Raw genomic sequence first — 14,008 nt, forward strand, 5'->3', positions numbered from 1 at the left:
CTCTAAAAATAGTATGTTCCTTTGCCTAAAAATATTAAATCTAATTAAATGTAGTTGATCGTGACAAGTAATGTTTTGTGCAGTCAGTACTGTACTGACTGCACAAAACATTACTTGTCACGATCAAACACATTTTTTTTAGAAGTGGCTGGGACAAGAGATCTCATTTTTATTGAAAAACACCCATATGTTATTATGATACCGTAGTTGATATTATAAATGTACCATATGGGCTGGAGGCCTGTTTTGTACAATATAATACAATTTGATTTGTTTTGATTGATTTAATACGTTACAATTACAATGATACAGCACCACCCTGCTGTTTTACCTGTCCTTTCTGTGTACTTTTAACTTCATGGTCGATACAAAGTTTCTGTTCCTATTACAATATATCCCATAACTCACGGTGGTGCTCCTAAAGAATGAGACTTATACAGAGTATACAGAGTTTACATACATACTTCGTTTCCTTCCCCACCATCAAATTTTCCCTTCTTTTTATATACACGTGAAAGGAAATTAAAAATAAGAATATTTGTCTGTTTAGACTCTGTACGGAATTGTATGAAGACGTAATTGTTAATGTTTATAGCTCGTGTATTTCTACCAATGTAAGTCAAAATTTGAAAGATGAAATTTTTAACCTGAACTACTGTAGAGCTGTCAATATTGAATATTTTTTATTATGAGTCATGTGACTTTTTTTATGTGACAACAATCTAAGACTTTAAGTTTGAGTAAACATTTCTTATCATATGTTTATGTGCTTTTATTTTAGATAAGTCTTTGTATTGCATGTATTGTATTCAGTTTTCGATCCACTTCATAGTCTAACCTAGTCCAAATATTTATGACGTCTGGCAAGACGTAGGAAGGCGTCCCAGAAAAAAATTAAAATAGCCTTGCCAGACGTCATAATTATTTGGACTAAGTCTAACCTAGTCCAAATAATTATGACATCTTGAAAGGCTATTATATTTTTTTCTTTGACACCTAACATCGACTAACCTAGTCCAAATAATTACGACGTCTTGGAAGGCTATTTTAAATTTTTGCTTTGATGCCTTCCTGCAACGATGTAAGGCGTCAAAGAAAAAAAATATATAAGCCTTTCAAGATGTCATAATTATTTCGACTAAGTCTAACCAGTCCAGTCCAGTATGGGATCCATACCTTAAGACAGAGACTGACAGACTTGAGATGGTACAAAGAAGAGGAGCTCGCTACGTATCTAACAAACATCATAACCACTCCAGCATTAACTTGATGCTACAACATCTGAAATGGACATCACATGAACAAAGAAGGAAAGAAGCGACTCACAATGCTATACAAAATAGAAAACAACAAAGTGGCCATGTCAAAAGAAGGTTGTCTAATACCACCGAAAAGAATGACAAGAAACTTGCATGATAAATTTTTCCAAGTACCATCAGCTTCCTGTGATTACAGAAAACACTCATTCTTTCGTAGAACCATCCGGGATTGGAATGCTCTTCTTTCTGGGGTTGTATCAGCACCGTCAGTCGGGGCCTTTAAAGCCTTGATGACAAAGCTGAAATAAATTCCAAAATTTTTGGGGGAGGGGGTGGTCAAATATGTGCACCAAACCATGGCAGTATAATCAGTCCGTTGATTGTGGCCATTACCTGGCAGAAGCTGAACTGAGGTAAACTGTAGTACAATGTATGCTCTAGTCATGCTAGTGCTGGATTTTGCAGGTTCAAACTGCAACCGGGTCAAAGAATTTTAAATTGGTAGATGCTGCTTCTCTACCAAGCAGGAGGCATTAAAGAAAAAGAGCAAGGAGCAGACTAGTCGGCTCAGATTCAAAATAAAATGTCTGGTTGGCAGATGTTTAGGACTGCAGACTGTTTTGGAGTTACAAAAAAATGTAGCAGTTGAGAATCCAGCTCTTCATGTCAGCTTAGTACCGGTACATACATGTAGCATGGTTAATATTCGTATACATTGTAACATTAACTTATTCTCATCCTGAATATATGCATTTTGTTTGCTGCTGGACATTAAACACCTATGCATTATCATCATCATATTTAAAATTTTCAGTATTCCTTTGGATATTTGAAGAGAAAGGTACAAAAATGTAGGCAAAATCATGTTGTGCCTTAAGTCATCCTTACAACATGTACAATTACCCGGTACAGTAAATATCTTTGGTCTATACTGTTGACAACTCTATTATTCAAATCCATGCCTGATTTTCTCTATTTTTCTTTAAAGTAGCTTTTCTCTATTTTTCTTTAAAGTAGCTTTTCTCTATTTATCTTAAAGAAGTACTTTACATTTGTGGCACCCTCCCTAAAACCTTCTGTAAAAAGACTTGTGTTGTTTATTTTTGTGGAAATTGATTTAAGAAATAATTACATCTAAAAAAAATATATTGTATGCAGGACATTATATTTTAGTCTGCACTGTTAGCCACTAGTCCGATGCCCAGACTAGAAAATATTGATTCAGACTAGTGAAAATTTTCAAAATTTATATAGTCATATACTGATATAGGGACAATTTTTGATATTTAGTGTCAGGACTAGAAGATGAAAAAGTTTTTGATGCAGACTGTATATTTAGTTATATCATGTATATTGAAGGTTCTTATTTTCTTAAATAAATGTTATTTGTTTTACAGAAGAATGGCTTCAGCATCTGTACTACAGAGATTAAATCAAAGAACTAAAGAGGCTGAAAATATCATCTCAGAACTTAAAGGACAGATAGAAAATTTAAGACAATCTGCAGGTACCACTATGGTTATTACTTAATTTGATAATCTCATTCTGATAAATATTTTGGACAAGGACATGACAAAAATGCATGAAGGATGTGTGTATACATGTATTTATGAATATAAACAGCACTGCTTATTCGTTGATAGCCAGAGGATTGATTGATTGGTTTTTATGCTATTTTCATCACTGTTTCCCTTTATCATGTACTGTGGATTCATTTATTTTCATGGGTTCCAATTTTCTTGGTTTGAGGAAAACTTGCATATTTGTGGATGTTTAATTTCGTGGTTTTGATACAGTCTGCATACATTTCTTTAGAAAATTATAACATTCGTTGAATATTTGAATTCGTGGTTCCCCAATACCCACGAAATACACAAAAATTGGCTGTCCATTTGTTATTGACGCTAGAGGTTGGTTTGGCCATAAAGAACAGACTTCCTTCCGTAATAAATCTGAAAATCCTAGTAAATAAGCATTAGAGTCTGATGCACCTGCTACGAGCCAGATACAAACTAACAACCTCAGTATTGACAGGCTAGTTATTCAGTTTGTTCAACTTCTTATAGCACTTGGCCACTAAAGCCTTTAAATAATCAGAGGAAGTGGAAACCATAAAAATGATAAATATAAATGGACCCATACAGGTGATAATTGGCATGTGCTTGCAGATGGTTTACTCTGCAGACTACAAATAACAGGGCCATTATGAAAACACCAATTAATTGATCTCTTATATCAATTTTGTTACCTTTACAGTCATGCATGAAAATTTTGACATTGGAAAAAGACTGGTACAAAAAATATTGCCAACAGCTGTTCAAAATGTATATGGAAGCCAGATGAATTTAGAAAGTCACATTTTCAACATTGACTCCACCCTGCTAAATCCCTAAAAGAAACAAAATTTTACAAAAAAAATAATAATCATATACCGGTACATGTATATATAAAAATTATTTATCAAAATCTGTTTTACTAAAATTGAGAATGGAAATGGGTAATGTGTCAAAGAGACAACAATCAAACCATACAGCTGAGGGCTACCTTTGGGTCTTCAACACAGCGAGAAAATCCTGCACACGGAGGTGTGCCTCCGTGTGCTTCAGTCTAAACAAAAATGTGTTCTAGTTCAGGGATAGTAATACAATTTAGTTAAGAAAGTCATGTATTTGCTTTCTCAAAAATATCACAATATTAAATGTACTTTTGATTAAAGCCATCAGTATCAGTAAACCTGAAGAGGACAGACTGAGAATTGAGAATGAAGATCTGAAGAAAGACATAGAAACTTTAAAAGTCCAACTTATCCTGGCTGAAGCTAGTAATGGAGGTATGTAAAAAAATAAACAATGAATATACCTATCACATGTGTTTAATGTGTTATCATTTATATATCACCAATAATGTGTACACATGTGAACAGACCAGTCAGAATGGTTTAAGTGTTTCCAAATATTGTTTAAAAGACAATTTAAAATGAAAGTCATAAATATTTATTTAAACAATTGCATACATGATTTGAACAAAAGATTCTTTTTACCTGCAAGTTCCTCTAGGGATAATATAACATGTGTATGTAATAAACAAATTATACATATTATACTTCAAGTAGAAGCTTCAAATAATTTACCAGCAAATTTATCTGTACAAGCACTGTGGAGTGGTATATTGAATTCATTAACTTAGTGGGTATTAAAGGTGAACCATGAACTAAAATTTTAAACAAAGTTTAGATATAATTTAGCAAATCAACTTAGTAACATGATCAAATATCTTTTATAATATAAAAATATTCCGCAATCAGTCAAAATTGGTACACACAGAAATAAATGATTTCACATTATCTTACTGCTGACAAGGATGAAATTTGCCACAATGCAAATAAAATGCATTCTGTGTATCAACAAAAAAATAAGACAAGAGTAGACCTCTATAAATTAAAATTAAATTATTATTAGCTACTTACAAACAATATTTATGCTTTTTAAGAGAGTATTAGTTTCTGAAAAAGAAAAGTTGACAATGGAAAAACTGAATCTGTTCAAAAGGAAAATACTGTCTCAAATATTCTTTGATATAAATATTGTATTAAAATTTCTATTTTTTGCATTGTTTGATTTTCAGTTAGACAAATACCATTACCAACAAAGAAAGGCAGAGAAATATCAGGGTCAGCTAATGATAGTGCAAAGGTCCCTGAAGAGCCAAAGGTCAAAGTTGAACCAAAAGAGAAGCCATCTAAAGGGGAAAAGAAGAAAGATCAGGCTAACACTTCCGAAGGTGGTAATATAACATTTAAGTTCTGATATACTTTGCATTTAAAAATGCCATTGAATAATTGATTATCCAATGATATTTCAGTCTAATAAAATTGTTTTATTAGCTATTCACTCTCAAGTTAAGACTGAATATAAGCAATATATATTTTGAATCAAAAAATATTCAAAGTTCATAAGAATCAGACATCAGTTTGAATTAGAATAAGATACATTCAGAAAAATATGTGTGATATTACAATATGGTGTTAATAAATTCCATGGGAGATAATCTAAAATCATTGATCTTATCTCCCTTAATACAAAAACTTCATACGAATATAATTAAGCTTATTTTTTATACATTCATTTAAAGAAAGCTATGTAACATGCATAGAAAAACACCAATTGATAAGAAATAATGAAATGCAGGACATAGAAATTTAAATTTGTGAAATCAAATCGTAATAACAAAGTTTTATATTTCAGAACCAAAAGCAAAGAAGGGAAAACCTGAAAAGAAAGCAGCAGCACCAACCAATGAAAATGTAGATGTATCGAGGCTGGACTTCAGAGTAGGAAAAATAGTGAAAGTAGAGAAACATCCTGATGCTGACACTCTATATATAGAACAAGTAGATGTGGGAGAGGGAAAAACCAGGACAGTTGTGTCAGGTCTGGTGAAACATATAGCATTGGAAGAGGTATGAATAGTTTACTAAAGCTACTGTGAAATCAAAATTATTGTGTTGTTTTGATAACTTTGAAATTATGTCCAGAATTCCATTGCATTGATAAGATCTCACATTTTGGTTTGTAAGGTTCTTATAGGTGTCATACCACCAATTAAAAGTCCCTATCTGTTCAACCAAATTTTACAATTTTCACAGCTTTCTAAATATTTTACCTTAAGTTTAACTTCATAGAAACCAGGTATATCCTGAATCGTACATGTATCAGCCTTCAACATGCCAATTTTCAATAGATGTTTAAAATCATATAAAAAAGAAAAGGTCTTCCGAATAGAGGTACCACTAAAAATAACCCCTGGTTTTCTGAAAATCTTAAATTGGTATACTATGGAGTGCATTAATCCTCAATTTTGAATGCAAACTCATGAACAAGTAAATTTTAGCTCAAAATGGTCTTAATATATTTCTCTTTCACCAAAAGTTTCATTTCTGCCAATTTGTTGGTTAGTTTAAGTAAACAATGACATCAAATGCACTATTTTTTGTCCAAATAGACCTACTTTCACACTCAAAATATATATAAAAAATGCAATGGTATTTTTTGCACTTCATAGATGCAAGACAAAGTAGCTGTATTTATGTGTAATCTTAAACCAGCCAAGATGAGAGGAGTACTATCTGAAGCTATGATCATGTGTGCTAGTACACCAGAAAAAGTCGAGATATTAAATGTACCTAAAGGTGCCGCTATTGGAGATAAAGTGTTTGCTGAAGGTTACACTGGTAGGTTATCTGCTCTTTGGTTGGGTTGTTGTCTCTTTGACATATTCCCAATTTTCATTCTCACTTTTATTTAGTAGACTGGATTCCTTCATTTTCCTTGATACTAATTTTCATGCATTAAGGAAAATTATATTTTCATGGATACTGTGTTTTATTTATTTTCGTGGGTATCAATTTTTGCATATTTGTGGATATTTGATTTCGTGGTATTGCCAGTCTCTGTATACAAAGCCTATTGAAAATATCTTTTTCGTTGAACATTTGAATTCATGGTTCACCTGTACCCACGAAACCCACGAAAATTGGTATCCAACGAATAATAATAAATCCACAGCATATGATTTCATGGATTTGTCAAAGTCTGAATACGGTACCATAGAAATTTTGTACTTTTGAACATTTTAATTTTTGGGTCAATACGTTATACCCATGAAAAACTCAAAAATTGGTATCCCAAGGATGATAATGAATCCACAGTAAAAATTTAAAAGAAAAAATCAATTTGCCTAATTTATAGATATTTCTTAAAAATTAGTTCTTTACTCTGTCTTGAATGAAGCAGAATCTCAATATGTATTGTGAATTCTTTATCATAATTATATTACTCTATGATCTTACATTGTAAAGTACACTTAGTTTCCTCCAAATTTAATATTTCTAAGATTCAATGCTGTGTGATTTTCGTCTCCAAAAAAAAAATTCTACAAAAAAAAGAATGTTTTTGACAATTAGCATAAGATACATGTATAGATTTGCAAAATAGACTGTTAGAATTCATTAGCTGATATTACATTCATGTAAAGGATTCCAAATTTCATACTCACAGACAAACGTATAATGTTTGTAGAAGAGATATTAAGTTGTCACTAGCTTTGGCCAGTGGGTCCAAGCTTATATTTTTGTGTGTAAAGTTTAACTATAAGTTTGTATTCATATTTATAAGAAATTAAGTGAAAAAAGCTGGTGTTTTTTATATTGTGTTTTTTTTTCTCAACCAGATTAAATGTCTATTCATAGGTGAACCAGATGCTATGTTAAACCCTAAAAAGAAGGTATGGGAAGCAGTGAAGCCTGATCTACGTGTTAGCAAAAACAAAGTAGCCACATATAAAGGAGCTGCATTGAAAATAGAAGGAAAAGGGGAGATAACTTCTCCATCATTAGCTGATGTTGCTATTCAATAATTTTGCAGAACATTAAAACATTTGAAGACTTGATATTTTGGCATGTTATGCATATCAATTGAATTTCTTATTTAATGAAATTATTAGTTGCAAACTTTAATGGCAGTATTTTTTAAATCAAGTCTGAAAACATTAAAAAGTTTATAAATTAATATTTGTACTTTTATTATTTTTTTTCTTGTTACAGTACAGAGGTTTTATTATAAAGTTAAAGCTATGTACACAATTTTGTGATAAAATAGCTACCCAGATTTATATTTACAATTGCATGAGACTTTTTGGAAATTATGGGGTTTAAAGGACTACAATATGGTACCAGTGGTGCATAATAATATGTCCAAATTAAATGCCTGGTTTCCCAATGAAGCCAGTTAAAAAGGAAAAGACATATGCATGTTTAATCTAGACTATGTAGAAGCCTCATGTATCAAATATTTTAATGTTTTATAGCATGTACACGTTACCAAAATCCCAAAGGGAACCCTTGCTTATGGAAAATGGTCCAATTTACTCTGGTGGAGGATATGGACTCCCCACAAGGGGTTAAATTGTTTCTTTAGGAAATATATAAAAATGCAGCTAATAGATAGAGGAAGATGTTGTATACGGGCCAATGAGACAACTCTTCATCCAAGTAATAATTTATAAAAATAAACCATTATAGGTCAAGGTATTGCCTTCAACACGGAGCTTTAGCTCACACTGAACAGCAAGCTATAAAGGGCCCTAAAAATTACTTAGTGTAAAACCATTCAAAAGTATGGTTGGACTGATGTCATATAAATCCAATACAACAAGCAGGGAGAGTGCAACACTATACAAGTGAAAAACCCTCGCAACAACTTAACAAAGTTGTGGGTGACCTTTTGAAAGGCAAAATATGTGTCCCTATCTATCACGTCCTCATTTTTTAATGGCACATAAATTTCCACTCTTAGACCTTTAGTATTAATTGTTCTTTATATGTTTGAAAAGTTTGCCACTAGATGTTAAACAAACAGGAATCAATCAATCAATCACATTCACTATATTATCAGTATTCCAACTGTTTTTAAATTTGCAAGAAAAAAAATTATGAGGCCTACTTATCCATGCTCAACTGATTCAAAGTATTTTTTTTTTACATTGTTCAGAAATTTAAAGTCAATTTAAATTTCTAAATGTAGAAATGATGAATGCCTAGAACTCTGAAGACTTTCAATTGTCATTTGATTGCAAAAACAAATCCTTTTATTTACACTGCTGTCCCAGGTTAGAGTAAGAGATGATATTTCACAAAAAAGCATAACCCTGCCGCACTCTTTATATGTCCAAAGTCAGGGGCTTGTAATTCATTGGTATTTGTTTGTGCTGTTTGTCATACAAATGTATTTGTTTTAACGGTTTCTTGTTTTATCATAGATCAAACTGTTTGCTTTTGTCATTGGATTTATTTTTCATTCTTCCATGTACAGCCTTTTATAGGAGACTATTTGATATAGGTTCAGCTCATTGCTGAAGGCCATATGATGAACTATAAGTTTCATCATCATTTTGTCTCTGGTAGAAAATTGTCTCTACAATCTTACCACATCTTTATTTTCTTATAACAGCTGTAGTCAAGCATGTTCAAGTTGACCAATTACTTATAGCTACAGTAGTTCTTTATTATGTGAGGTGAATCCTTAATATATTCTAAAACTTGATGAAGGTTAAACTAAAGATGACTCTGATGACCTACCTTGTACAGATTCTGAGGAACAAACCTCTGATTACTTGAACATGATAACGAGGTTAAGGTCAGGTGATCAACCAATCAACATACCAAATGCTGATGACCTACCATTATAAAAAATAAAGAAATGTGGTAGGATTGCCAATGAGACAACTATCCATCACAGTTCAAATACATGTATAGTTTTTGAGAAACATACCACTGATTAACTAGAACATGATAATGAGGTTAAGGATCACAATAACTGGCTTTACCATGACCGAACTCTATAAAGTATTTGCCTTACTTGTCAAAGTAGGGTTAAGATATTGAGGTCGTTTTCACATCACCAATACGTCATTACTGTTGCAGGAAAGGTAGTAGTTTTGTTTTTATGGCCCCGCAACGAAGTTGTCAGTGCCATAAAGCATGTATAGTTTTACCCTTGTCCGAAATCCCGTCATTCCGCAACAAACCCTTATACAGAGTTTTTTTCTAAACGCCTTCAGATATTGGGCTGATTTTTGGTATGCGAGTTTACCATGATGAGGCCTAAATTAAAATATTGTTTGTTTGCCCTTTTCCGACCCTATGTTTTGAAACAGGGTAGGTAGGTAGGTAAAATATTTTATTTTTTTCCCAAAAAAAATAACTTGGGTCGGTATATTTTTTGTCATTGGTAGGCAGGTAGGTATAATATTTTATTTTATAGATACAAAATCTTCATAATGTCATTTTTGTCTGTTTTGCTTTTGCTAAAAAGTTTCTGGGACTATTTGTATAATAGTCCCAGGAAATATCAAAATATATTTTCAACGTTTATATGCCTGGAACTTTGAAGAGTTTTAACTTGCACTAATATTCTGTACTACGTACCTTGTTCGCTTACCTCTACTTTAAGGTTTTCTGTAAGAGTTAATATTGTCCTGGTAAAATATGCCCAGGCAGACATACATTACTAGTAGAAAAAGTCCCTAGAGTGTTTAAATTTTCGGTTGTGCCTATGTTGCCAATAAAAATGCAACAAGACTTGAAACTCAATTGTCACGTATTTTACATTGCATTTATAAATGATATGTATGGAAAACTTGGGTGATTTTACTGCCAAATATTCTCCACTTTAAAGGCGTTTGTCACCTTTGGTTCATGTCAGATATAATGAATATAGCAATACTGGTCAAAGGCATCGTTAACATAATCATCCTAGAATCATCCTGATCTACGGATCACAAAAAGGCCAAGGACGTATGTTAGTTATACGTCCTTGCAAAAGGCCATCCCTACATAGAATACAACGTCCGTTTACAAAATAGTTTGTACACACGTTGATAGTTTTGTAAATGAACCCTGCTCTTCAAGTTTAAAGATACAGAGTAACGTACATCATATCACGATTTCAAAGTGTTCAACATCGATTTCAAACAAATGCTTTGAAACTCTAAATGCAAGTGTTCATGTCAAACGCTCACGTGATACCAAACGGACTAGACGTTATACGATAAAGGTAAAACCCGAGGATTCCGGTAAAAAAAGTTTTGAGCGGGAAATACAAATATAAGATTTTTGGTAGGAACGAAAAAATAAAATAAAATAAAATCTTGCTGATAAATACAAATAAAAGATTTTCAGGCGGAACGAATTTATAGGGTCGGTCGGTAAAGGGCAAACAAACAATATTTTAATTTAAGCCTGAGTTACAGATCAAGTTCAAGTTTTGTTCTGCTATGCTAATTTATGCCGAAATTGCATGCTATGGACTTTGATAAATTGTTGAAAATCATAGTTATACAGACTTTTTTTCTAAACGCTTTCAAATATAGGGATGATTTATGGTATGTGAGTTACCTATGATGAGTTACAGATCAAGTTTAAGTTTCCTACCGCTCTTCTAATTTTTGCTGTAATTTCAGGCTTTGGACTGTGATATATTTTTGAAAATCACAGTTATACAGACTTTTTTTCTAAATGCTTTCAGATATTTGGCTGATTTTTAGTATGTGAGCAAACCATGATTAGTTACAGATCAAGTATAAGTTTCATTCCGCTCCGCTAATTGTGGCCAAAATTATGGATTTACAACTTTGAAAATTGTTGAAAATCAACAGTTATACAAACTCTTTTTTCTATACGCCCCCAGATTTTGATCTGATTCTTGATATGTGAGACTACCATCATGTTTGAGTCCAAATGTGTTGATGAAATTGCAGATCTTTCAACTATTTGAGATGGGGCCATTTGCGTTGCTTTGACACATCTAGTTCTATTAGGTGAAAATATTTTTTTTTGTAAAGTGGCCTTATATCATGTATATTGTATTTCTTAATTGTGCTCAAATTTGGGATAATGATCAAATACAGTAACAAAGGGATCAAAAGGGACATCTTCTTTTGCTGATTCTTTAGGTTAATTTAAGTTTCTATCTATCTATTATAGTTTTCAAGGTATAAGACAAAAACACAAAAAAATGGTAAATATTGTCATTAAAGGGCAACAACTCCAATAGGGAGTCTTCAGAAGATTTAAACCATGTTGGCTATTTTGCAGATCAGCAAATTTCAGAAAAATATATTAATATTTTCATGCCAGTACTAAAAACAATCCAATTCAAGAAAGCAGTAAAATTTATTGAAAAATAGTAGAAAAAAATACAAATACAAAAGTTTTAGTTTGAGAAATGACTGAGTGGAATAATATGGTGATAATTTCTAAATTTGTAATAAAGTTTATTTTTTAATAACAATTTTTCAAACTTCAATATAAAATATTAATCTATCATCTTTTTTTCATAATTTCTTAATTAAATTTAAATTTTGGTAAAAACCATGTATGGACAACGTCATGTAATCTACAGTATCCTGAATTTATTAATTTCAAATTCTCAAATGTGATTTTTTTTAAAATATTTGAACATTAAGCAAATACCATAATATTCAACAACAAAACTCCATATAAAGTATAATATAAATACAAAAAGCACCGAAAAATATCTATTGCACAATGTCACAAAGTGTTGTCACAGAATATAAGTTCCATCTTAATATAGGTTCCAAATGGAAGAAATATCATGCAATTTTATTGCCACTGGAACAAATATTACAGTAATTTTTCCTAACGGAATAAAGGTTATGGAATATTTGTTCCATTTGGAACAGGTATTATGGCATTGTTTATAACAAAGTTACCAGTGGAACTTTTGTTAGGCGGAACAAATATACGTTGACAGTGTAAACAATCACAGTAATTTTGAATAATTTTCATCACATGAACATATCCAAGAATTAAATATAATTCTCTTCATTTAGTACCTTTTGAAAGAGCTTTTTTATATTTACTGAAAATTCTTTTTGTAAAATTCATTTTTTTGCTGTAAATTTTTCATTATTTGCCCAAGTTTTACATTTTTGGTAAAAACTTCAAATTAAAGTGAAAATTCTCTTAAAGATGTAAAAGAGAATACCCAAGTACAAACAAGGTTCTGAAAAAGATTCCATATCTATGGAAAATGATTTACTTTAAAGACATTCAAGAAAGCTGATTTAAAATTAAAAATTTCACTTTGATAAATCAAAAATCAAAAATTTAAATGGTACATAATTTTTCTCCTGTGAACATATCCCTAATTTCACCATAATTTTTTACAACTTTATAACAATGCCCTAATTCTGAATATAAATGACAAATAAACATAAAATAAAATATAAAGTGCAAGAATACAATATTTTTGAGATTCTGGTATGAGTATAAAAAGTCCAACAATTCCTGTGTATTGTATTAACCAACTTATTTTCACAGATACTTTATTTCGCGTTAAGCCATTACTAATCCTCTTTGCTGTGATTTAATTTTGCAATTTTTAAACTGTTTCATGTAGTTAAATAAAGAAAAATTTGTTTTTTAAATATTTGCAACAATTAATAATTTTTTTTCGCTTTATTTTTCTACTAACGAAAGTTGTTTGGTTTACAATATAACATTCTGAGATTCTGGTTGTCAATAGTAAAAAGAATTAAAATATCCTATATTTCTTTTAAAATAAAATCTTTGTGATATGATTCATGTTCCTCAACCGTAAGAGTGTAGATTTTGATCCTTTGTCCTTATATAAGTTGTTTTTTCAAGGAGAACCACTCCTCAATTCATCACTTTAAAAAAATTAATTAAATAAAAAATTAACTGTCAATTATGGTTAAGGAACTAATCAATATAAAAAATCCCCAACCAAGGAATTTTTTTTTTTAAATATTAAGTATTAAATAGGTTATTTTAAGAGTACACTGTATACACTCCCAAAGTAAAAAGCAAATTCATATCAAAATTCTATTGTTTACAACCATATTCAATCATTTTGAGTATTATTCTGATAAATAAATCTTAAGAACATTTTACCATAGTTCCTTAGATACTAAAACTGACAGGGTTAACAAGAGGGTTAACAAGGTATGCAATCATATAACATACAAAAACTTCAAGGAACAACAAATAGTATTTCGAAAAACATAGAAACCAATAATAATATAAAATAAACAATGTTGCTGTTTAGTGTATAAATCCCTATCTTCTATGTGCTTATATATAAGTATAAAAGTATTGTATCAAACCTATATTGAATTTGAAAAAAAAAAAAGTTTTTTGGTCGTATTTT

At 31.1% G+C, this 14,008-nt stretch overlaps 1 protein-coding gene across 2 annotated transcripts; it reads left to right on the forward strand.

The window, feature by feature from the left end:
- The first annotated feature begins 469 nt into the window (after positions 1–469).
- On the forward strand, positions 470–7,839 carry LOC143085693 (aminoacyl tRNA synthase complex-interacting multifunctional protein 1-like). 2 transcript variants are annotated; one of them, XM_076262188.1, is made up of 7 exons: positions 470–614; positions 2,657–2,766; positions 3,976–4,089; positions 4,884–5,042; positions 5,504–5,718; positions 6,321–6,489; positions 7,507–7,839. In XM_076262188.1, exons 1-7 carry the CDS (start codon positions 586–588, stop codon positions 7,671–7,673), a joined length of 963 nt encoding a protein of 320 aa, XP_076118303.1. In that variant the 5' UTR covers positions 470–585; the 3' UTR covers positions 7,674–7,839. The 2 variants fall into 2 exon arrangements, with proteins under 2 accessions (XP_076118303.1, XP_076118304.1); XM_076262189.1 differs by having other exon boundaries at positions 480–614; positions 4,884–5,039.
- The last annotated feature ends 6,169 nt before the right edge of the window (positions 7,840–14,008 follow it).

Source organism: Mytilus galloprovincialis, chromosome 8, assembly GCF_965363235.1.
Source record: "Mytilus galloprovincialis chromosome 8, xbMytGall1.hap1.1, whole genome shotgun sequence".
NCBI lineage: Eukaryota > Metazoa > Mollusca > Bivalvia > Mytilida > Mytilidae > Mytilus > Mytilus galloprovincialis.

Coding starts and splice junctions, on each gene's coding strand:
- LOC143085693 (XM_076262188.1), top strand. CDS start 586: ATGTTTATAGCTCGTGTATTTCTACCAAT. Junction 5,043..5,503: donor GGCTAACACTTCCGAAGGTG/GTAATATAACAT, acceptor TTTATATTTCAG/AACCAAAAGCAAAGAAGGGA. Junction 5,719..6,320: donor AACATATAGCATTGGAAGAG/GTATGAATAGTT, acceptor TGCACTTCATAG/ATGCAAGACAAAGTAGCTGT.